Here is a 26099-nt window from a genome sequence, read left to right as displayed (position 1 = left end):
CAAGAGTCAAATGCCTCGCTGAGCCTCCTAGCATCCGCCCAGAGAAACATCAAAGACATGTAATAGTTAAGCTTCAGATCTCCGGGAGGAGAGGGAGGGGGGACAGGTCCAGGATCACCTTTTGTTGTGGATGGCAGTCCTCACAACATCATTTGTCATTTAAAACTACCTTCTTGGTGGCTATAAATGCAATCTGGGATTTTTGCATTTCCTCTTTGGATTCCAGGGCACCAGGGACACACACAAAGAAAAGCCTAGGATATATTTCCCCTCCTAGCAAGTTTCGGCCTTGAATAAAGCAAGTAGGGTAGAGTGCATCCAAATACTGCTGAATCTCAGCAGCTTTGCACTCACGCTTGACTCGTTAGAAGCACCTAAAACTAATACATCACATTATGGTTGACAGACCGGCTTTCATTTGATTTGTAAAGCAACCCTGTGAGGTAGGTAGAACAGAGATTATTAAAGCCATTTGACTGCAGAGAAGGAAACCGAGCCTCAGAGAGATGAAATAACTCGCTCAAGGTCACACAGCCACTGCCTGGCAGGACCAGGATCCAAATCTAGGTCTCAGGGATTCTGACACTACGAAGCTGATATTATTTCATACGCCACTAGGAGAAAGCTACTGGGAAGACTCTGTAGAAAGGAAGTGGTTTTCAATGGTTTCTGACTGTTCATATTGGTCTTTATAGGATAATCACAGACACTTTTAAAGTATCGCCTGTCCTCCTATGCAACAGCCTCCTAAATAGAGCGGTACATCTTCGGGGCCAGGATAGCAAAATCATCCCCTTCACTACTACAAAGATAATAAGCTGACCTGAGGGTGGAAGAAGGGGCAGCAAAATGATTCTGCATAAAATCTTAAAAAATGTTTGTTCATCACCAAGCCTTTATTTTATGAAATGTTAAGGGGACTTATCTAAGAAAAGAAGATAAAGAAAAAACATGCACAGTAAAAGGACAACAAACTCACAATTATCAACAACCACACCTAAAGCAAAACCAAAAGAAAGTAAGCAAACAACTAGAACAGGAACAGAACCACAGAAATGGAGACCACATGGAGGGTTATCAACAAGGGAGTGGGAGGAGGAGAGAGGGGGAAAAGGTACAGAGAATAAGTAGCATAGAATGTAGGTAGAAAATAGATAAGGGGAGGGCAAGAATAGTATGGGAAATGTAGAAGCTAAAGAACTTATATGTATGACACATGGACATGACTAAAGGGGGGGATATGGGTGGGAGAGGGTGTACAGGGTGGAGGGGAGTGAAGGGGGGAAAATGGGACAACTGTAATAGCATAATCAATAAAATATATTTTTTAAAAAATGTTTGTTCAGTCCCTGACTGGCATAGCTCAGTCGATTGAGCATGGGCTGCGAACCAAAGTGTCGCAGGTTCAATTCCCAGTCAGGGCACATGCCTGGGTTGCAGGCCACGGCCCCCAGCAACCGCACATTGATGTTTCTCTCTCTCTCTCTCTATCTCCCTCCCTTCCTTCTATAAAAATAAATAAATAAAATCTTTAAAAAATGTTTGTTCACAGCCATGCCAATTATTTTCAGTCCTTCTGTATGAGCACATATTAATTCTATAAACTGAGAAGAGGCTTAGTTTTCCTTAAGGAGGTCTTGTCGGCACAGCTGCATAATCTGAAACTGGAGAAAGATGCTCCAAACTCTGGATTCTAGGCCCAGCTTCCATGTCTTCTGTGAGGTTTCTCCTAGAGAAGGCCTCACCCTGTCTGGAACTCAAGTTGCCTTGCTTGTTAAACACAAGATGGTGAATCAATAAAACTGTTTCTAGCTCTAACAATTGTGAGCCAGATGTTGCTGTTGTTACCCTTTAACCACTACACCCTTTAACTGTGCTAAACCCACTTATACCACTAGAGGGCACTCATACACCAGGCTATGCTGCAGAGCATCCCCCAGTGTGAGGTAACTTACAGGCTCTTTCCCATCCATGGCCTCCATCCACAGCCTTCTGTTAGCTTCTGAAAGGGCTTGCAGCGTGATGGTTCCTGGCCTAGGGGGAAAAAAACAAGAAGCTTAAAGCAGAAAACTCACCTGAGAAAATGGAGTCTTGTGATCTCAAGTCCCTCACTGAGGAGGCACAGGCATACAGAAACTCCAATTTTTCAAAATCTCTTTTACTCAGAAAAACAGCAGAACATGTACGGAATAGTAACTTTGGGAACCCGGAGGGAGGTGGTATCTTGGCAGCTTCATGCTAGGGTTGGGCATGGAAATAGGAAGGCAGATGCCAAGATGCCTTACTATACTGTACACTGAAACTGGCCCTATACTGCTGGAGCCCAACTGAGGCTCCCCCTGCCTCTCTCAGAAGCCAGCCATTGGGGCTAGGCTCTAAGGCTGAGCATGCTGGTCACAGACACATTCATCTTCAGGAGAATGGCTTTGCTACTCCCACCACCTAGGATATTGAGGAGCATGTCCAGATGGTCAGAACTCAACAGCATGCTCGGCCCCAGGGACAAGGACAAGGCCTTTTGGCTTAGTTACGCAATCCTGTAACTAGTAACAACTAAGAGTTATTAAATACCCACTAGGTACCAGGTTCTGTTCTACGTACTTTATAGGTATTAATTTATTTAATCTCCCCAGGAAGCCTATAAAGCAGATACTATGGATTTTAAGAATCCTATTTGACAGAATGGGTGAGTGAGGAATAAGAGGTTACTCGCCCGACTTCCCATAGCAGGTAAGTAGAGTGGATGAGGATTTGAACTTGGTAGCTCTGGCCTGACAGCCATGTTCTTTCTTAACCACTGTATTCTAAGGCCTCTCCTGCATGGCAGAGGGCCTCAACTCCAATTTTATTCTGTTTTACTATATTTTGCCACATATAATGCACACCCATGTTTTTGGCCCAAACTTTCAGGAGGAAAAAAATCTTTCATTTTAACTTTTTAATTCAATTATTTATTTATTTATATTTAGAGACAAAACCAATTATCATATTCCAGGGTATTATTTTGCATACGGATGTTATTACTGCTTTCTAGAGTTACACTTGTAACGCATAAGTGTAAGTAAAAGAATTACAAACATTTCTATAGATATGGAATTAGTACTACCCATAAATAATGCACATCCTTATTTTTCCTTCAAAAATTTGGGCAAAAATGTGTGCATTATACATGGTGAAATATGGTACTTGCAGGCTACCTATATCCAGAGATATCCCAAGTTAATATACTATGTATTGTGTTTTTAGACCTTCCAAAACCAAACTGAAAATGTGGGACTAACCATATTATTGCAAGCATGAAGCCTCCTTGCACTCTCTGCCTCACTGGGCCTTTATGAGAAGCCTGTTCTTACTACTTCTATAAGATGAGGTCTCTCAGAGTCATGAAATGATAAGAACAATAATAATATGAGAACTTGCAAAAGTCATTGGGCCTCTCTGGGCCTGTTTCATTACCCATAAGGCTGCTGGAAGATAAGCTGGAGGTCCTTTTCAGTTCTGATATCATGGGATTCCTCTTCCACCTGCCCTTCCAGCTCTTACTTCATTAAACTACTCCTTAAAAAAGCTCCCCAAATTATCTTTAATCAACAATCCACTGAAAACCACGACTTGGCTTTGTACACTACATTTTTTCACTACATTCTTGGCATCTGCCTTCCTATTTCCTTGCCCAACCCTAGCACGCCTTTCAAGTTTACCTTTCTCTTAGAAACACGCAACCTTTGAGATATATCTTCCGGGGCTGGAAAGTCTAAAAATCTTTGTAAAGGCATCTATGCAGCTGAATACCAAAGCCAAAAGGAAGGTGAGCCAGCAAATGGACAACAGACAGAAATGCAGAAAATGAGGACCAGACATGACATTAAAACCATTCTGGAACTCGGCTTCCCTATGTGGGAAATCAAAAACCCGATGTGTGTCTTTTTCAGGCCTTACAGAGAAGCTGAAAGAATAAATAAGTGACTCTTCGCTATGTATTTGGAGATTCCTAAGTGCTACAGAAAGTCAAATTCAAAGAACAATACTGTTAACAACAGGCTGACAAAGTAGAAAGAGCACTGACTTCTAGTCCTGAATCTGCTATTAGGACCTTAGACAAATCCTTTGCCCTCCCTGAGTTCTCAGCCACCCATCTGGAACAAAAAGGCACAGACAGTGTATTTGCAGGAGAATGTACTAATTCTGAGTCCGAGTTTGGAGAGAAGAATGTCTGGATTTACATACTGGCTCTACCACTTTCTAGCAGTGTAATCTGAGATGCTTACACTTCTCTCCATCTCCGGGTCTTTCTTTGTAAAATTGGGATAAAAGTACCCCCTACCTTAGGAGATTGCAGAGACTAAAGGAAATGATTGCTTAAAGGGCTGAGAACAGTGCTTGGCACACAGGAAGCATTCAGCAAACATCAGCAGTTGTGCTGCTGCTGCTGCTGCTATTATTATTATTATTGCCATTCAAACTCAGATGGGCTACGAGCCTGTGGCCTCAAACACTGGTAGGAACACTAATATAAAAGTTATTCTGTATTTCTGAAATATAAAAAAAAGACTTGAACGAGTACAGGTGCCTGATGCCCACGGGGAAGCGCGGCTCTGTTCCTTCTATCAGAATGAATGACTCACCAGGAAAACAGAGGTCACAGCCCTCAGAAAATGCCACGTGTGCGGAGGTGCCTCAGCACCTGCTCAAGGTTATGTTGATCCTGTTTCACAGTATATGTATTTAGTTTATAACAGGCAACAGAATACAACGGAAAAGAACATGGGCTTTGGAGACCTAGAGACCAAGGTCTGACCTCAGCCTTGCCGCTATATGACCTTGATGTGGCAAGTCAACTAAATGTATTCGAGTCTCCTTGACAGTGCCTGGAAAACAAGGGCAAGGATTAAGTGAGGGCGTTTGTTTTAAAGTGCGCAATGGGTGGTGACTAAAATCACAGACACATCAAAACTTGAACTCCTCGGTTCTAGACTCAGAAATCCTCAGCACTCCAGGGTAGGAAAAAAAATAGATTCAAAAAGGAACACCAAATGTATTCTCTACCATGAGCCATGCACAGCACTAGGTACATGATACATAAACACGAATTGGTCTCAGCCTCTAGCCAAATGACCTGCAATTGTTTTGATTCCATAGGAATACTGTTTGCAAATGGCTGACAAATTTAGGTTGAAAGGTAATAAGAATGAAAGTAAAGGCAGAAAATTTTAATTTCTTGTAAGCACCTTCATGCTGCAAAGCCAGCAACAGGTGGCAAACACGAGGCCCATGGGCCAAACCTAGCCCTCCACCTTGTTCTATCCGGCCCAGCACCTGGTTTCTGCCAGGCAGCAGTGCCAAGCTCTCGCTTAACAGTTAAGGAGCAGTTACGTGTATACAGTCCTAAAGTTACACTCAGCCCTTTGAAGGCAACCGCAAGGCTGATGTGGCCCCCCGTGAAAATGAGTTTGACACCTGTGCTGAGTAAAGGTCCATGAAAGGAAAATCATCTTGAATTAGAACATCCATTTTTAACAGCAAAAGAAATTCACATAGATTCACGAACAGAAATTTAAAATGAGGGAACTGGCCAGTAGTTATTTATTCCCAGACTGAAAATTTAAAAAGCCCTCACCTCTTAGACTAATATTTATGATTGTAGTCACTCACTGATAGTTTTGTTCATATAACATTGTAATTCAACATTCAAGTTTTTTTTCTAGGACTCGGATCATTTTGTTAAATTCTATTCTATTACTCAGTACCTAATACATAGAAACAACAGACCGAAATAAAATATAGAAACGCATTCACTGAATTTTGGATCAACCTCCCACCTACGTAACATGTCTTTGGCCAAAGTACTGCAAATGCTCTCATTTTAAAATTTAAAAGCTGAATTCTCCTCTGATAACATTTCCTCAAGCCAGAAAACAAACAAAAAAAGGCACTGGAGAGAAGAAAAAAAGCAACCAAGTTCAAAGTGTACAAGCCTTGGCTGAAATCAGGAAGTTCATAATCAAACTACTTCCACTTACATAACATCTGCAAACTAGGGAAAGTCTGTATGATGTTTGTTTGTACCAAGTCGTGGGGCAGGAGGGAGACTCCCCAGTACCACTACAACCCTCTGTCTCATCTATCTCCTTTTAAAAATGTGTTCCAGGTCACTTGTTCCTATCTGTTACATTTGTAACATCATCAAATGCTGACGTTTTGCATGTTTGATAGCAAATTAAATCCTAGGGATGACTTCTTGTCTAGAACAGATGACGCAAAGCTGACTGAAGCTTATACAGAGAACCAGCTCTGGGCCAGGTCACAGGGATCCCCGTGAAGGGCCACCAGAAGAGCCCGGATGACAATGTCATGAATAGATGTGCTCAATTTCCTGAACAGGAGGTGATGGGGGAAAAGACCTACCCAGGCTCAGCACCTGGCACATGGGGACACAGCAGATCCACACCAGCACAGCTTACCTTTCATTAGTTTCTATATCAAAACAGAACCTCTTGTCAATTGACTCCGTCTTCCTTCTCACGCAGTACTTCAGGGTTAAGTCCAAAGGCCCCTGATGGAAGAGAAGGATTAACAGACCATTTGAAAACGTGCACAAAAGCTTCTTCTGCCTCTGGCAGTGTCCTTAGTGTCACTTGGAAGGCACCTGTCCACCTGTCGTGGCAGCAGGGACAATGTGTAGCCTCACTGAGAACCTTTGTCACTTCAAACAATAGTGGCAGCAAGATGGCAGATGGTTTCTCCCTGCTCCAAAAATCAATGAATGGCTGAGACGAAGAGAAAATTACATGCAGGGTAGGCCATCACTCATTTTCAAGTGGGGCAGATTAAACAGGAACCTCACTGCACATCATGTAGGGAGGGTGCAGGAGAAATAGGCTGCCCAGGTCACATTAAGGGTGCAGAATAAGTATTTTACTGGATGTCTAGGTAGGGAGATTGCAATGGGTAAGCGGTTTTCTGTAACCCTCCTTCCATTTAAGTGGCTGATGGAGGAGGGGAGACAAACATTTGTCCTCCCTACCTCCAGACTCTTGAGAGTGGCAGGGATTGCAAAAGCACCCTCTCCAAAGACAGGGCAGGAGTAGGGAAAATAAGACAATGTGTAATTAGCCAAGGCGGCATCTGGTATCTGATATGTGCACGACAGTTTGTTCCAGTTTAGTCTTGTAGGTACTTCATAAGGCCATTGAAATTCACTTTGTCCAGATGAAAAGTCTCCAGTCCCACATTGTTCAGTTTCCCTCTAGTGTCTCAACACAGGTAATGTGGTACAGGTAAGAGAAGTAACATTTATTGATTACCTAGCAGGTGCCACATATTACACAAGGTATTTAGTCTGCAACTTTCTTTGTAACGACCCTTGGAGGAAGCTCAGAGAGGTAAGATGGCTTACCCACAGTCACCCCAGTTGGTATCGTGGAAATAGCAATCAACTAAGCAACTGAAACCCAGGGTCCTATCTCAGTTATGCCATCCACAAGCTATTTACCCAGGGCAAGTCATTTTCACTTAACTTCACAGACTATTAAATGGGAATAATACTTCCCACCTTGCTGTCTCAAATTCAGAAACACCACCCAAGCGCCAAGTCTATGGCTAAGCAGTGCACCACCTACACTGGCCTGTACTCTCAATACTTTCCTTCCACTGGCTACTCTACCCACAAAAGCCTATTCTTGTGCTGCTCCTGCACCAGAAAACCTCAGCTCTAAATTCATCTTTCAATCTGCCTTCTGTGCCCCAACATTTAGAACATCAAGCAGGGGCAGTCGCTCAAGATGAGGGTGATGAACCACAGCATCATGGACTCACCTTCCCTCTTTAAATGCGCAACTTCCTCCCGTGCGGTGGGATCACAGCTCAGGGGCCTAGGCCTTGCCACCCACTCCAGGTTCGCCTCCAGCCACCCCGATCAGTGTAAAACTACTTCTTTCACACATCCATCATGTGCCTTCATGACTCTATAACTCTGCATATACTATTTCCTCCACCTGAAATGACTATCTCTGCTCTTTGTCTGGCTCAGCTCTTACTCGTTCCACAAACTGCAGCTTCACTTCAATTTCCTCCAAAGCCCTTCCCCAACCCCATACATTGCCCACTATGTGTTTTCCACATTATCCGAAAGCCTTGTTTCCATGGCTGATCTCCCTACTCAACTGAGAACCCCCCAAGAACACGGGCAGTGTGTTCCTCACCTTTATATCTCTAGTACCTACTACAGAATTAGTGCTCGATAAATGTTTGTGGACTACATTATCATCCTTGCCAGTTCTCTAAGAAGGAAGATGACATTGGGCAGCAAGTCATTTCTTCCAGATCAAAAAGCTAGCAGGCCACAGAGCTAGGATCTAAAAGCAGTTCTTGAGACTCAGGAGGTGGCCCTGTTTCCTCTTACACAGCCGCCTGACAGGAAAGGGATGAGAATCTTATAGATCGGTGTTGGGAAAGGCGATCTGTAAAGTGAGCAGCAGCACACAAATGGAAGTCGAACAGACTGAACTAGTAAGGAACAGAGGTGGCTACCATAGTCAGAAAGAGTGTAAATTCCTCCATCTTCAAATCCGGCTAAGCATCTGTCACAGTCCCGCTGGGGGAGCAAATGAGACACGCGACAGAAAGTATTTACCTCGGTCCCTGGCACATCACAGACATTCACTCCACGGTGGCTTTCTACAATACTATCACCATCCTCGTTGACTTACAGCATTTGCCTTTCTAGAACACAAACTGGCAATAGGAAGTGAGTCAGAGAACTAACAAGAAGTCATTTCCAAGTCCAATTGAGAGAAATTCAAGTGATTACTGCCACCTCCGCTTCCTTCTAAATGGAGAAGCGCGTTCCTCTTCTCATTTTGTAAGGAATCCCAGAGCCAAACTGCTGAGGCTGCAGCACGATGGCAGTTTTGCAAGCAGCCACTCAATGAAAAGGGAAGAGAGGAAGAAAAACTCAAAGGAGGACTGGCTCTCTTCTGCCAGGAGGATGTGAAAGTGGCATCTGCGGCCTCTGTGTTGAGCTTTACAGCAGGCACCTCTGAACAGGGGAGACGGGGCCCAAATGAACGTTCTGTCTAAGAGAGGAACTTTCAGGTCCAGCATCTGGGAAGTGATGCGTGTATAAAAAGAAAAGGAAGGGCCTGCAGGTCAGTGTTGCTTATAAACCCTTGCCGGCCAGACACAACGGCTCAGTTTGCACAGAACAGGAACGAGTTCTGTGCTGCAGCACAAGCGGAATTTGACAGAATCACATCGAAAGGTGCTTTGGCAATCAGCAGACTGGAAACCAAGGAGACTTTCGGGGTCATGGATGACTAACTGGGCCACTAAGAGTCATGAACGAAGGTCGTGGAAACCCTATCTGCTACACTTCGTTGGACCGGCATCCCATCTCCAGTCCACATCCGAGGCAGCGAAACAAACAGGTGGTTAAAGACCCCCCAAAAGCAGTTTTCAGCAGCCTGCCACTAAATCCCACTCCCCTCTCGTTTTCTGTGAACAAGCCCCACAAGAGAGATCTGCCATGGAATTAAAATCCTTAAATATCACAACTAAGACCCTGTCGGACAGCCAGTTTCAAAGGACACACTGAACTACTTTAGAACCGTAATAGTCTATCAGCTTTTATCTTAAGAAAGACTTGAGTGTGAGTGTGTGTGAGTGTGTATTTATTCCCAAAACTCGTACAAAGACAGGCACAAGTGAGATGACAGAATACATTTTTTGGCTGCATGGTGTAACGTAACAACATAACGTAACATAGCAGGTTCTTCCAGGTGAATAAACTACATTCTCAGTGTATTAAACCCATCTTGTCACTTTGGGGTGGGGGGGAGGTTTGGAGGGCATAAGAAGATGCATTAACTGCTTACAGATATTTGAATATTACACAGACTGCATAGTATAGGTTATTTGAACTTTAGGCAACAGACTAACTCTTTTAAAAAAAGATTTTAGCCAAAAGGTTTATATTTTAAACACTTGCTATTTAAATATATCCCACAGTACAGCCTTCTTAAAAGCAAGTCATACTCTCCATGCACAATTCACCCATAGTTTTGCAAATTTTCTTTGTACAATGTGACAGGCAGTTGTGATAATTTAATAAATGGTATGAAAGGGTCCAGGCACTGGACAGCAAAGGCCTGACATAATTAACAGAGATCTTTCACTCAACTGAGAATTATCAGTCCCAATGCAAACTTAGGCCAAGGAGAACAAATGAAGTCACGGCTTTACAAGACAGTGACGGATTTATTCTTCGGCACTATGTCAACATACACTCTTTTCTGAGATGCGGTCACAGACAGATGCATTGCAAAAAAATGTGGCACACGAAAGAACTGACCTGCTTAGCACCTGGCTTCTGTTCCATTGGTGTCATGGTGAGTGTTTTGGTCTCTTTCTCATACTGGCAGTAGTATTTCACCCAGGATATTCCCAAAGCCCCTATAAAGACAGGCAAAAGTGAGCTGACAGATTAATTTCTGCATTGCATGGCCAGTCTGCCCCTAAGAGGGAAGCTGCCTACAGCTTGCTCTTCAGGGTTATGCTCCAGACCCAGCCTTCCCCTTCCCCCGAGCTCCAGGCCCGCACTGCTACCTGCCCATTGCACATAAGGAGGTCCGAACCCTCATCCACTGCTTTCCACATCTGCTCTGCCTTGCTCTGAGCCACTCACCTTGCCACACTCCCTATGACTGCTGAGTGCTACCACTGCACATCTTATCGTATGAGCTCAGCACCTGTAATTTTCTGCTCCTACTTCCCTGTTATGTGCCCCGTTTGACTGCTGCTTGGGTTCTGCCCATTCTCTCCCCTAAATGTCTCTCCTTCAGCTGTCTCCTCCGCTCCATCTCTTTTAGAACTCGCATAGTTCAGCACCCTATTGCTGACTTATATTTTTCATACTTTATAGGACATTTAAAGCAAAACAAAAATTCACTATTTCTCCAATGAATTATTTCCATGGCCTGCTCTCTGGTTGCCCCCATCTCCAATCACTCCTTTTTAATCCATTCTCCACTCTTTTGCTAGAGGAATATTTTTAACTATATTTCTATGCCATCCCTCTCATCAGAAACCACCCATGGCTTTTCCAGTCTCTCCAAACACCTCAGATTGGCCCACAAAACCCTTCATAATAAGATCATATTTACCTTTCAACTTTGTCTTCTGCAAACCTTACCTCTATGTTCTTGTCTCACTGAATTGCTTTCAGTTACCAAATTAATAGGTGATCATATAATTTCTCATCCATATTCAAGACATATTTAAGAGTGAATAGGGCACTACTGATAATTATATCAGGGCAATGGATATAAACCAGGACTATTGTTGGCAAACCAAGACCCTACAAATAAAGTATATGCTCACATGCCTCTGTGTGCAGTGGTGTACACCTGTAATTTTCTTTCCCTTTTTCTTTACCCGTCAGGATCCCACTCATAATACAAGTTCCAGTGTGAACACCACTTTCTCAGTGAAGTTATAATGTTCTCAATGAAATTATAATTTCATTATAATTATTGATATACTTTTCTGTCTTCCTCATCACACTGTGTATGTACTTCCTGAGGGCAAAAACGAAGGTTGATTCACTTTTTTGTATGCCTAAAGCACTCAATACTGTCCGGGGGAAAAGGATGCTCAGTAAGCATACATTCAACAGAGTAGCAATTCCGTATCCATTTGACAAATTAGAAAAATGAGGCACAGAAGGATCACATAGCTAACTGCTATTAGAGCCAAGATTTTAAATGTATTAGTCTGTACCTCTTTCATAATACAACAGTGGTTCTCACAGCTGGGGAGAGATGCTGCTAAACATCCTATAATGCACAGGATGCCGCCCCCCCCCCCCCGCCACTGCAGAACCAAGAACTGCTCAGCCCAAAATGTCAATAGTGCTGAGACTGAGAAATCCTGCAATGAGGAGTTCAAGTGATGAACCTGACAAACAGAAAAACACATCTCTGAAAACCATCAAAATTCATTGCTCTCAGGGAGGAAAAGCAAAATAGTATCACTGCTACAGTATCATGTTTTGCAGATTGCTATGGTTTTTGCCACTGGTGACCTCTGGGTAGCCTTTTTGGCCTACTCTCCAGATAGAATCATTCTTGGCAGGGAATGAAATTACAGGCTTTCGGGGCCTTGGGTCATAGTTCATAACACAAATCAAATAGCACACACAGGTCAGCCTAATGTAATTTAGGAAGCAGGAAAGCCTGAGTCATCTGCAGTATTTGGTGACTGCAGAAGTTAACCCATTTTCCTTAGTTATCAACGAACAGCTATCTTGCCCACTGAAATCACAGTGGCTATTTCATGCATTAAGAGCCACCACGTAGTCCTAAGGCTGTGAAACGTACAGAGTACAGTGGGAGAAGCATAGGTTTTGACATTTTTCAGACCTAAGTTTACTCTTAGGCCTGTTCCTTGATAGTTGGGTGACTTCCCAGTGGCCTCATGGGTACAATGGGTATTATAAAGTGGTTTCAAAGATTAAAGGACCTGGTGTATTTAAAGTAGTCAGCACCACACCTAGCACATAGTATATATATATAATAAATACTGTTTTTCTGCCTCCTATCCCCTACTTCCCTTCTTCCCCAGTCAAAGGATTAAATGATTAACAATCCCCATTTGGAATCTCAAAGAAAACCTGACGTCATCACCCCAGAGCCTTCATTAGACAAATCCTCAACTTCTTCCTCCAGCTGCACCATCCTCTTCATGTTTTTCACTATTTCCCAGGCTGCTCTCGAAAAGAGGTGCAGCTGTCAGGGGTCTGTGATCATTGTCAGTGCCTGGGGCTTGGGAAGGCCAAGAGGCGGTAGGTGCCAGCCCACTGAAACCCAGCAGGTATCCCCATATTCCCACTCACATTTCTCTTGAGTATAGAGATAGCCTTCAATGGTTGGCTGTCCTGGAAGTTTGCATGTCTGGGGAGCCTCTTTCATCCTTTTCTTAAGTTCTTCCATCTCTTCTCGGGTACTAGAGAAATGGTTTCTTGTCTGCCAAGACACGATCATCACAATCATTACCGTCATCACCAGCATCATGAATAAATGATTTCTGGCCAGACGCCCAGAGTTTTCTTGGCTTTCGTCAGGTGTTACAACACAGCAAAAGCAAGTGCTGAATGCCACACAGAGTACGAAACCATTATATGGAGTATAACTACTAAAGACTAAAAGCAAAACAAACATAGATGGCGATCTACCCATAAAACCACATTTGGGAGACTTTTTTCTAACAGGCATCACATAAGACTTCAATAAATAAGGACTCTTACAATTCTGAGCCTGAGACTGACCGCTGCTTCACCCAAAGAAAGGCGGTCCCCGAAGAGAATATTATCATGGCAACAACGTCTAAGTTCTGCCTCAAGTAAAGTTACTGCCTACTTGACTCCGAATTAAATTCTGGCCATTAGGATAAAATATGGAGGGTACTGTCTTCGAAGACAAGGGAACGAAATCTTCTGTTTTCATAATCATGAATAACAAAAGCTAATGGTAAGAAGTAATATTTTAAAAATACACAACTAAAGCACAAGGGCAAAACGCAGCTTAAAATATGGGGATGCAAATCATTAGAGCCCTGACTGGTGTGACTCAGTGGATTGAGTACCAGCCTATGAACCAAAAGGGTCACCGGTTCGATTCCCAGTCAGGGCACATGCCTGGGTTGCAGGCCAGGTCCCCAGTTGTAACCACACACTGGTGTGTCTTTCCCTCTCTTTCTCCCTCCCTTCTCTTCTCTCTAAAAATAAATAAATAAAATAAAATATTAAAAAATACAGTGCCTGGCACAGAGTACATGTACACTACATCTATAAACATTCATTACATGTGAGTTAAATAAATAACAAAATATATATGTGACAAGAATGGGAAAGTTGTGCTTATGCCCATCTGTAAGGACTACTACCATGGGAGAGAAGGTGGAAAAAACCTTTAAAGTTAACTTAGTTAACTCTAACAATAAGTAATGAAAAAAGGAAGAGAGGGGAAAATGCGCATTCAGGGTAATAAAATCCACAATGAAAGCATCATGACTGACAAGCAGGGAATTAGCAAAAAACCTGTGCTTCAACAAGTCCACAGCTGGGTTCTGATCTGGGAGCAATGCAGCAACTCAGCAACACTTCATAGACATTGGACAGAGGCATCAGTGGGTGGAAGGCTGGGCTGGAACAACAATCAGCCCCAAAGACAGAGAAGAGCTAAGGACGGTACACTAAAATATTTGTGATCCACACCAGTGTGCCCTGACAAACCGGCTGAGCTGCAGAAACCTAGAATTCCAAGGTCAAGGTCATCAGGGCTTAAATCCAATTGGAATGCAGAGACGGGTGGAACAAAAACTCTTAGGGCAACTTACGTTCTGCAAACTGAGCTGGAGTTTTTGTTTGTAGGGGAGGAAATCCTGTGTGAGCTCCACAGTCAGGTTGTTGGAAATGAAGAGGCTGTGGAGAAAGGCCAAGACCTAGGGAAAACATGTGAAAATAACTTGATCACTGGCACCTTCTCCTTGATCAGATAAGGAAAACAGAAGCACAGAAAAGAAACTCCACACAGCGTTTAGCTAGTGTAGTGGTAAAAGCAGTCATGCAAACAGAAACATGTCTACACACAGCTATTCTCTTACTGGGTTAAACATGGACACTGAACTCAGTTCGAGAAAATAAGAACCACTGACAAATTAATTCTTCATTCAGATCCTTTTCAGGTAGCACATAAAACCATTCATACTGTGGGCAGTAGGGTGATAAACTGTCTTTTCTCTCTAAATCCTCAGGATTGGCACAGAGTAGATATTCAATAAATATTTGTTGAATAGATAACTGAATGGATAAATGAATAAGGTAGGAATGTGCATGTTTATGAAGACTGCCATAATGCTAAAGAACCCAAGGAGCCTGAACCCAATTTCAAATTAGAAATGTCTTGCCCTGGCTGGCGTAGCTCAGTGGGTTGAGCACTGGCTGCGAACCGAAGTGTCGCAGGTTCGATTCCCAGCCAGGGTACATGCCTGGGTTGCAGGCCACGGCCCCCAGCAACCGCACATTGATGTTTCTCTCTCTCTCTATCTCTCTCCCTTCCCTCTCTAAAAATAAATAAATAAAAATCTAAAAAAAAATGTTTTAGGGGGTTGGAGAAGACACACAAATGATCAAGAAAACATTGTAAATGTCCAAAATGTTCAACCTCACTAAAAATCAGATGTCCATAAATAAAGACAAAGCAAATATGACTTTCATCTCTCAAATACAAACATTTTAAAAATAATGCTCAATGCTGCCAATAGAGATATATAACAAGTAGTAGTAAAAAATGCTCTATTCTTTTTAGAAAGTAAAAGGCAAGCACACATGAACATGCACACACACCATACACATATAAACACACATGTACATATAAATACAGACTATCATATTTTGCCATGTATAATGCACACTGTTTTGCCCAAATTTTTGATGGGAAAAATAAGGATGCACATTATACATGGGTAGTACTAATTCTGTATCTATAGAAATGTTTTTAATTCTTTTATTTCTGCTTGTGCGTTAAAAGTGTAACTGTAGAAAGCAATAACAATATCTGTATGCAAATAGCCTGGGATACGATGATTGCTTTTGTTCCTAAATATAAATAAATAAATAACTGAATTAAAAAATTAAAACAAAAAGATTTTTTTCCTGAGCATGGGCCAAACCTGTGCATGTGCATTATACACGGTGAAATACAGTACATGTGTATATATACATAAACGTATATATACACACGTGTGTATATGTGTGTCATGTGTGTGTGTGTGTGTGTTTACTACACACACAATAGTATACACAATCTTCCTGTTACTTTCCCAAGCTTTCCCATCTCAGGAAATGATAACACCCCCCAATCAATCAATCAAACCAGAACGTAAAGAATCACACCTGATTTCTCTTTCACTCACATCTCAATCCAATGCCTCAGTAATTTCTGTCAGCTTTGCTTCCAAACATACCTCTAGTCCAGCCATTCTTTTCTATTTCCACTGCCACTACCTTAACCTAAACCAATCTCTTCTCTTGCTGAGATGACAGCAATAGCCTCCTATCTGGTTTCCTCACTACCAATGTTGGCCTCTTCCAAGCTATTCTCTAAACAACAAAATCAGCTCAGGTCATACCCTCTTTGACACCCCTCAGAGGTTGTCCACTGCCCTTCAACAAGCATCCAAACCCCTTACCATAGCTACAGGCCCGATGCCTTCCTTTCTAACACTATTTGCTGCCACCCCCTTATCTCTCACCATTACCTAAAGGCTCATTCTTTCATTCCTTGATTAGACCATTCTTTCCTAAGTTAAGAGCTTCTTTCTGTGCCTGGAATGTTCTTTCCCCATTATTCACATTGCCCCATCTTCGCTTTCTTGAGATCTGCGCTGACACTTTCAAAAGACCTCCCTGACTACTTGATCTAAAGTAGCTGCCCTGTTTTGTTCTTTGTTTTAGTGCTTATTGCAACTTACCATTATTGTATTTATGTATATATTTTCTTTCCCTTCTGTCCACCTCATGAGAGAGGAGTATGCATAAAGAGAGAAACTGAGTCTGTCTTGTTCACTATAGAATAACCAGTGTTTAGCACAGTGCCTGGCACATAATAGAAGCACAATAAATGTTTATGGGATGAATGACTAAATGCTTGTTAGGACATATACATATACAGATAAATACAAATGACAGATACACATGAACACAGATGTACATATACTCGTGAGCAATATATACATGTCTATGCACACAGGTGTACATACACCCAAATCTACAAGTACCTGGATATAATTAGACACAGGAATAAATATAATAGATACACAGAGAATATGGGAATAAAATACCACAATATAAACAGTGACTATCTCTATATAAGGAATTTGCTGTTTGTTTTGTTTTTCCTATAATTTTCTCTACCTTTTCTGCAACAAGAATACATTCTTTATAATTAAAAAAAGTTGTTAAAATTCAACATAGTGGTCAAATCAAAGCACATCATATTTTATAAGAAAGTAAGGAGATTTAAGTAAAAAGATTAAAGATAGAAGTAAAAATGGTAGAATGGGTAGTTACTGAGTACAAGAGACATGAGTTCCTAGCACAGCATCTGGTATATGAAGGGTATTTTCAAAAGCTTTATGAAAGCACAAGAGGAAGACAGGAAGGAGAACAAGGTAAGAAGAAGGGTTACAGGGAAAGCTAGGGAAAGAAAGAAGAAGAGAGGAAAACAGAGAGAAAGAGAGAGAGAGAGGGAGAGAGGGAGGGAGGGAGGGAGGGAGGGAAGGAGATCGTAACAGAGAGAACAGGGGAGGAAAGAGATTCATTATTAAACACTGACTATCACAGTCTTTGAGAATCCAATTTTATAATCTAAGTTCTCCACATTTGCCAAATACTCAATAAATATTTTTAGAGCATTAATCAACAGATAGAACTTACTGGCTCCACAATATTGAACTTCTTAGATTCCTGAACTTCCTGGATCTGATAGACATAATCGAGGGAGGACTCGAAAAAAATGTGCCTCTCCTTGTCCACCTGCAGGTCCGCCTGTAGAGGAAGGGTAGGTAGCACATGTCACAAACTGGTGTAGTCATTCATGCAAGTCGGTGCTTGTGGAATCAACAACGCTACAGCTAGGGGAGAATTTAAGCACCCAGTGGTGATCTTATACCCTTATTCTACAGATAGGGAACATGAAGCCAAGAGATACAATGGGACTGATGCAAGACTTCTGCTTTCCGGTCCTACGAGTAAGAAGCTTAGAAGTTATCATGCCCATCCTCACACAAGAAAAAAGCTGAACAAGATGGAAATTAACAACTCTTCTTAGATCCAAAGTCGTGGGGAAAACCAATGCCTCGAAATTGTATAGACCTTTGAATATGGAGAATCAGGGCACATCAACCAGAGCAGAAGCCTGGTGCTGCAGCCAGTATCAGACTGTAAGAACTCTGTAGTGGGTCCAAGGTGCTGGCATACATGGATGCTGAGCTTGCACCCTTCCCAAAACACATCCAATATATCCCTATATTTACAGCAATTCCCCCTGAAAGACAACTGAGAACTAATTGAATAGCTTCTGCACAAGAAACAAGAAAGGAAGGGGTTGGTGCATGGAGAAGGCTGAGGAACCGCGAGAGAACTCCGGAAGCTGAGGGAACCCAGGACCAGAGGAACCGGTAATGCCATTGTTTACATTTTCTGGGTATGTGGATGGCAGACAGGAGCTCCATCCAGGTTCTATGACCAATAGCCTGCAGGGCGCTGCAGCATATCCCTAGCCACCACTTTTGGAGTTGGATCCAACAGAGACAGGAGGCCTGTAGCTTGCATAAAAGGAGCTCCTCCACCCACAGACAGATCCAGCAGGTATGACGTGGTTGTGCTTTGCCCAATGGGCTACATATGCGTAAGGGGCTCCCCACCTGGAGAGAGTGCAGAGGTAACAAAACACTGTGGTACCTGGCTGCAGGGCTATCACATCCAGAGGAAGTGCAGAGACAGTGGGGTGCTACTGTGTGCTCATGTGGCACTACCCCTCCTGGAAAGAGTTTGGAGCTGGCCAATGGGCTGTGGTGCCTGGCCACAGGACTGCCCCATCAGAGAAAGTGCGGAGACACGGGAGCACTGCCGCATGCAAACGTCAAATGACTATACTGTCCACCTGCAATTAACGCAACTAGCATAATCTTGTATGCCAACTGTACTTAAATCTTTCAAAATTAAATTTTAAAAATCAAAAGCATGATCCATGAAAGGAAAATTTTATAAGTTGTATTTCATTAAAATTAAAAAACATCTGCTCTGTGAAAAACTTCATTAAAAGACTAAAAAGACAACCATAGATGGGAAGAAAAATCTTTTTAAAACATGTATTGGATACCGGACTGATATCTAAAATATACGGATGCTTCTTAAATGTAACAGTAAGAAAATTAACCAATTAAAAGTTGGCAGAAAATTTAAAGACACCTCAACAAAGATGACCTAGAAATGACAATCATATGACAGATGTTCCGCATCCTATGTCATCAGGTAAATGCAAATTGCAACAGTAATGAGATAATACTACCTACCCATTAGAATGCCTCAAGTAAAATTAAAAGTAAGTAAAATAAATGCTGTGATGGATAAGAAAAAAATAGACACCAAATGGTGGCAAGCATGTGGTGCAATAGGAGCTCTCATTCCTTGCTGGTAGGAATAACAAAAATTGTACAGCCACTTTCAAAGATATTTTGGCAGTTTGTAACAAAACTAAATATTCTCTTATCATGAAATTCAGCAAATTTACTCTTTGCTATTTTTTCAAATGACTTGAAAAGATATGTACGTAAAAACCTGCACACATATGTTTATACAGCAGCTTTATTACTATTTGACACAATTTGGAGGAAGCCAAGACATCCTTCTGTAGAAGAGACTCAACGGCTCAGACTTACTCCCTCTGAGCTCCAGGACCAAAGTAGCACCTTGAAAGGCACCAGTGGCATACTGGGAGAAACTGAAATGTCTGGCATCAAGGTGAGCAGAGGCCATTGTCCCTTTGCTTAACCCTACCCCCACAGAGCCAGTAGGCTAGTGCCATATCTGAGACTCCATCAACCTGGCTAACACTGTTTGGCCCACCTCGGGAGATCCCCAGAGACTTCGCCCCACCCAACTTACAGGCCCACCCAAGCTGCTTCTCCATATGAATGGCTGGTCTTGGCTCCTGCTGCACAACTTCCTACATTCTGTCAAAAAAGCAACAGCTGGCCTGTGTGAGCCCCAGGTCTGGCACTAGCAGCAGTCACATTAGAATCACAGCGTGGCTTCCCATGGGAATCTCCAAGCCCAGCACAAGTAGCAGCCATCTCACATTGCTTTATAGCTCAGGCAGGGTGGCCTCGGGCAAAACACAGGTGGGGGCTGGCCTTGACCTGCACCATCCTGGGATCCCCAGAGCCTGTGCACCCAGGGGACTACAGACCATACTGGAGCACCACCACTCTGCCCCTGCACAGCTGATCCTCTCAGAGGGTAGAAGTTGGTGGTCAGTGGTCACAGACAGTCCTTGCAGCTGATTGCCTGGGTAGATCCTTCTCATTAATCTGCCAACGGCAATCAAGGCTCAACTACAAGAGGAAGGTGAACTCAGCCCACAGGAAGGGCACACCTCAAGTACCTGCTTGGGTGATAGGGGAGGCTGTGCCACTGGACCCCACAGGATGCCTAGTACATTAGGACACACTACGAAGACATGGAGTCAAAGCAGCTCTACCTAATACATAGAAACAAACACAGGGAGGCTGCCAAAACAAGGAGACAAAAAAACATGGCCCAAATGAAGGAACAGAGCAAAACTCCAGTAAAAGAGCTAAACAAAGCAGAGATAAGCAACCTGTCAGATGCAGAGTTCAAAATACTGGTTATAAGCATGCTCAAGGAACTTAGTGATGACCTCGGCAACATAAAGAAGTTCTAGTCAGAAATTAATGATTCACTAATTTAAATAAAGAACAATTTACAGGGAAACAACAGTAGACTGCATGAAGCCAAGAATCAAATCAATAATTTGGAACATAAAGAAACAAAAAACAACCATGCAGAACAACAAGAAGAAAAAAGAATCCAAAAAAAAAATTAGGAGTATAAGCAGCCTGTGGGCCAACTTCAAGAAGTCCAACATTCACATCATAGGGGTGCCAGAGAAGAGAAAAGGCAAGAAATTGGAAATCTGTCTGAGAAATAGTGAAAAAAAAGTTCCCTAATTTGATGAAGGAAATAGACATGCAGGTCCAGGAAGCACAGAGAGTCCCAAACAAGATGGATGCAAAGAGGCTCACACCAAGACACATAATCAGAATGCCAAAAGTAAAGGTAAAGAGAGAATATTAAAAGCAGATAGAGAAAAGAAGTTAGTTATAAGATGGTTGCCAGATGGGAGGGTGATGCAGGAGAATGGATGAAGAGGTGAGGGAATTAAGAAGTACAAATAGGTAGTTACAGAATAGCCACAAATGATGTAAAGTACAGTGTAGGAAATGGATTAGCCAAAGAACTTACACACAGGACCCATGGGCATGAACAATGGTGTGGGGATTGCCTGAGGGAATGAGGAGTGCTGGGTGGAGGGGGGCAAAGGGGGAAAATTAGGACAACTGTAATAGCATAACCAATAAAACATAATCATTTTTAAAATCTAAAAAAGAGAAAAGATGCTCAACATCACTAGCTATCGGGGAAATGCAAATCAAAACTGCAATGAGCTACCACCTCACACCTGTTAGAATGGCTGTCATCAACAAGACAGGTGATAACAAGTGTTGGAGAGGTTGTAGAGAAAAGGGAACCCCCATTCACTGCTGGTGGGAATGTAAACTGGCACAGCCACTATGGAAAACAGATGGAGCTACCTCAAAAAATTAAGAACAGAGTTACCATATGACCCAGTAACCCCTCTTCTGGGTATCTACCTGAAAAATTTGACAACGTTTATTTGTAAAGATATATGCACCCCTATGTATGTTCCAGCATTATTCACAGTGGCCAAGACATGGAAACAACATGACTGGATAAAGAAGATGTAGTACAAATACACAATGGAATACTACTCAGCCATAAAGAAGACAAAATACTGCCATTTACAACAACATGGATGGATCTTGAGAATATCAGGCTAAGTGTAGTCAGAAGGAAAAATTGAAGAGCCATATGATCTCACTCATATTTATAAAGCTGAAAGCAACAAATAAACAAGACAAACAAAAACTCACAGACATGGACAACGAACAGTAAGGTGGCTAACAGCGGGATGGGGTGGGGGTGGTAAGGGGGTCAAAATATATGGTGATGGAAGGAGATTTCAGTCTGGGTGGTGAACACATAATGTAATGTGACTTGAACACTTATATATTTTTATTAATCAATGTCACCCCAATAAATGTAATTCAAATGAATCAATAACAGGAGAAACTGTACGTAGGGTAGTAAGAATGTAGAGGAACTCTCTGTACTTACCATTGAAATTTTAAAACTAAAACCACTCTGAAGATAAAGTCTCTTAATATTTTTTTAAATGTCGCTGACCCAAGGATCCCCAGCATTTTTGTGACTGAACAAGTACAAAGGCCACATCCTTGCTCACAAGGAAAGTTACCAGGGACATGTACAGACAGCATCAAACTGCTGGAACACTCCAGAAGCTTTCATTGCATCTTCCTCAAAAAGACTAAAGTGTGGACAAGTGTCCAGAGTTCCAAACGCCCAGGTTTGGTAATTCCCTAGGATAACTCACAGGACTCAGGATACAGTCCTACTCAGGGCCAAGATTTATTTTAGTGAAAGGACACAGACAAAAGCATCAAACGAAAGAGGTACATGGGGTGAAGTCCAAAGGAAACCAGGTGCATGCTTCCAGGAAGTGGCGTCACACAGGTCAAACTCAATGCCTCCAGCAAGAGGTTAGGACAACTCTCGAAATGCTGTCTACAAAGGAAGCCCATTAGAGACTGAAGGTCCTGGGTTTTTCCTGGGGGATGTACACAGGCACCCTCTGCTGGATGTGTACCAAATTCCAGACTCCAGGAAGAAAAGAAGGTGTTTAGCATAAAGCACAATGTTTGTACAGGCAGGCTAGGCACTCTGAGTCACTCCGTTTAGGGAAACATATCCGTGTAGGAAATGCTTACCAGCCAAGTTCCCAGACACCAGCCATGAGCAATTCCTGTAAGCAGACGTTTTGATGCACAGTGGTCTCCAGGCTGTTATGTTAACTCTTTTGTGCATGGGAACTTTGGCACAGAATAGATGAAAAAGGAAGGAAACCAAATTGTGTGAAAGTAAATGGCAGAAGACCCCAGACTAGTACTCAGTTCCAGTTTATGAGAAACAAATAGTCCTTTGCCTTCTCAATACTAAGTCCATCCATCACTGAGGCTCTTGACTCATCACCTGGAAGCACATCACACGATGTGACGGATACTCACTACATCGGGTGTCCAGGGATGAGCTTCAACTTTGCCACGACATGTGTGACCTTGGACAACATGATTTCTAAGAATATTCACAGCTCATGTGTATTACCTTACTCAATTGGGTTCACCTTTCATATCTGAATCTTATAATATTTCCATGTTACAGAATCTTCTATCCAACACATAGATCCAGTTTTCCATTTAAACAAGTCTTAGTTAATTCCTTCATTCCCTTCCCCAGTGCTTCTCTTCTGATTCAGTCCCTCTCCCCTAGATCACTGTAATAGTTTCCTAAATTGATTTTCCAGCTTCCAGTCTCTCCCTGATCTGATTCATCCTATAGCCCCCACCAGTTTAAGATTCCTGAAGTAGCCCTGGCTGGTGTGGCTCAGTGGACTGAGCGCCGGCTTGCGAACCAAACAGCTGCTGGTTCAATTCCCAGTCAGGGCATGCACCAGATCCAGGTCCCTACTTGGGCACATGTGAGAGGCAACCACACATTGATGTTTCTCTCCCTCTCTTCCTAAAAATAAATAAGTAAAAATTTTAAAAAGGAAGATTCCTGAAGTAAAATTCCACTCATATTGCTTGCACAACCAAAGGCCTTCACTGATCCTCCCAGCGTCAACAGAATTCAATACAAACTCCTGACCCTATTACTCCACAATACGGCCTCAACTTACGCGATCTTAACCTGTATTTCATTACCCTCCAGTAGTAATGCAAATTCTGGTCGAACTATTTCCCAAACAGCCTCTATGTTTTGCATCCTTGGGACCATTACCCTCCACTTGGAGGGTCCATTTCTCCACTTCTATCCATCAAACAGTTTCCCTGTTATTCAATGACCACCTCAAACTGGAAAGCAGCATTCTTCCACAAAGGCAATTCTCCACTTTCAATGTTGTTTATCCTGCAAATATTTTCCCAGCCCTACAAGGGCACCACATACACATTCATGTTACAGTACGTAAAAAATTCCACTTGTGTGAGAGTCAGGTGTATTATGATGGTCACGGTAAACTGCCCTTATTGTCTCTGTAGTCCTGGTGCATCCAGCATAAGGCTGGCCTGTAGTAGGCACTCAATGAGTAGTGACTTCTTTGAACTGAAATCAACGCAAGTCCCATATAAGCTGACTGAATGGGATTCTGGAGATCACTGAGTACCACTCCTCCTTGGACAGATAGGGGAACTCAGACCAAGACAGGAATATCTTATTCAGTCATACCATGAGACCATGGAGGAGCTGGCTTGAAAACTCAGGGTGTCTGAGTCCCAGGCCATGGTTTTAACTGCAAACACAACTATTATAAATGACTCTCAGCTGGGGCGCGGTATGAGGAAAGCTTTGCAACAGGAAGCTGCCATTATTACCAAGGTATAGTTGGCAAGGAAAGGTGGGGACACGCTTCTGAACATACCTCTTGTAACTGAGATTCTTTCTTTTTGGAAGACAGATGTAAGTGCCGATCCAGCAAAGAATAAAACCTCTCACCATCCTTTTCAAATTTCTTTTTCCGCTCCTAGACATGGGAGAGAAGGCACAGATTAAGATGTCTTTAGTTTTAATTCAGTTTGCTCAGAACTGAGAATGAAGAACACAGTGCCAAGTTTCATGTGCCCAATCTCTCTATTTCCCAAGTAGAAAAAGAAAGATAAGAGTATTTGCTTTTGTGTTGGTCTTGGCAGTTTTGATTTCCTCAAGCATAGTCCTGAATCACTCCGCCTATGAACAAAGGGCAGTTCATAGCTAAATTAAATAAGGTAGAGAGTTCCCATATACGCCCTGCCCCCACACAGGAAGAGCCTCCCCCAGTATCAATATCCCCCACCAGAGTAGTACATTTGCTACAATTGATTAATCTACATTGACACATCAAAATCATCCAAAGCCCATACTTTACAATGAAATTCACTCCTGGTGTTTTACATTCTAGTGGTTTGAACAAATGTATCATGCCTATATCCATCATTATGGTATCATACGCTGTATTTTTGCTGCCAAAAGCTCTGTACTCTATCTATTCATCCCTTGCCTTACCAACCTCTGTTCTTTTTACTATCTCCATAGGTTTGCCTTTTTCAAAATGTCATGTAATTGAAATCACACAGTATGTAGTCTTACTGGATTGAATTCTTTCACTTAACAATATACATTTAAGTTTCCTCTGTGGATGTTCATGGCTTTATAGCTCATTTCTTTTCAGTTCTAAATAGTATAGCACTGTCTGGGTGTGCCACACTTTACATTTCACTCATCCCTACAGAACATCCTGGTTGCTTCCGAGTTTCAGCAATTATGAAGAAAGTTGCTAAAAACATCCATATTGAGCATTTTGCATGGACATAAGATTTCAGCTCCACTGGGTAAATACCAAGGACTGCAAGTGCTGGATCACATGGTAAGAGTATATATAGTTTTCTAAGAAATTGCCAAACGGTCTTCCAAAGTGGCTGTACCACTTTGCATTCCCATCACCACTGAATGAGAGCTCTTGATGCTCCTCATGCTCACCAGCATTTGGTGTTGTTGGTGTTCTGGATTATACCCTTCCAATAAGCTTGTACTGGTATCTCATTGTTATTTTACTTTGTCCTTCCCAAATAACATATGATGTGAAACACCTTTTCATATGATTATTGGCAATTTGTATATTTTCTTTGGTGAGGTGTCTGTTACGTTCTTTGACCCACTTTTTAATCCAGTTGTTTCCTTTCTCATTGTTGAGTATTAAGAGGTTTTTGTAAAGTTGTGGTACATATATGCCATGGAATATTACTTGGCCATAAAAAAAATAATGAAATCTTACCGTTTGCAACAGTATGGATGGACCTAGAGGATATTATGCTAAGTGAAGTAATTCAGGCAGAGAAAGACAAGTACCATATGATGTCACTTATATGTGGAATCTATTGAACAAAATAAATGAACAAACAAAACTGAAACAGACTCATAGATACACAGAACAAATAGATGTTGCCAGAGAGGAGGCGTTGTTCAGGTACTGAGTGAAAAAGATAAGCAATTAAGAAGTACAAATCGATAGTTATAAAACAGTCACAGGGATGTAAAGGACAGCATA

The 26099-nt window shown here is 42.3% G+C and overlaps 1 protein-coding gene across 5 annotated transcripts in view; it reads right to left on the bottom strand.

Moving 5' to 3' along the window:
• The window catches only part of OPHN1 (oligophrenin 1), a 253859-nt gene that overhangs the window by 120189 nt on the left and 107571 nt on the right, over positions 1-26099 (bottom strand). For all 5 annotated transcript variants that reach the window (XM_045847507.1, XM_045847511.1, XM_045847508.1 and 2 more), the window contains exons 6-12: positions 24438-24539; positions 17492-17602; positions 14392-14496; positions 12890-13019; positions 10349-10449; positions 6462-6553; positions 1956-2034 (exon numbers count right to left, since the gene is read on the bottom strand). In XM_045847507.1, coding sequence (XP_045703463.1) covers positions 1956-2034; positions 6462-6553; positions 10349-10449; positions 12890-13019; positions 14392-14496; positions 17492-17602; positions 24438-24539 — 720 coding nt within the window. The remainder of the gene's footprint in view (positions 1-1955; positions 2035-6461; positions 6554-10348; positions 10450-12889; positions 13020-14391; positions 14497-17491; positions 17603-24437; positions 24540-26099) is intronic.

Source organism: Phyllostomus hastatus, unplaced genomic scaffold, assembly GCF_019186645.2.
Source record: "Phyllostomus hastatus isolate PE091 unplaced genomic scaffold, TTU_PhHast_1.1 phas_contig_551, whole genome shotgun sequence".
NCBI classification, from domain to species: domain Eukaryota; kingdom Metazoa; phylum Chordata; class Mammalia; order Chiroptera; family Phyllostomidae; genus Phyllostomus; species Phyllostomus hastatus.
The sequence above is the reverse complement of the archived record's forward strand: the minus strand, read 5'-3'. Positions and strand labels throughout refer to the sequence as shown.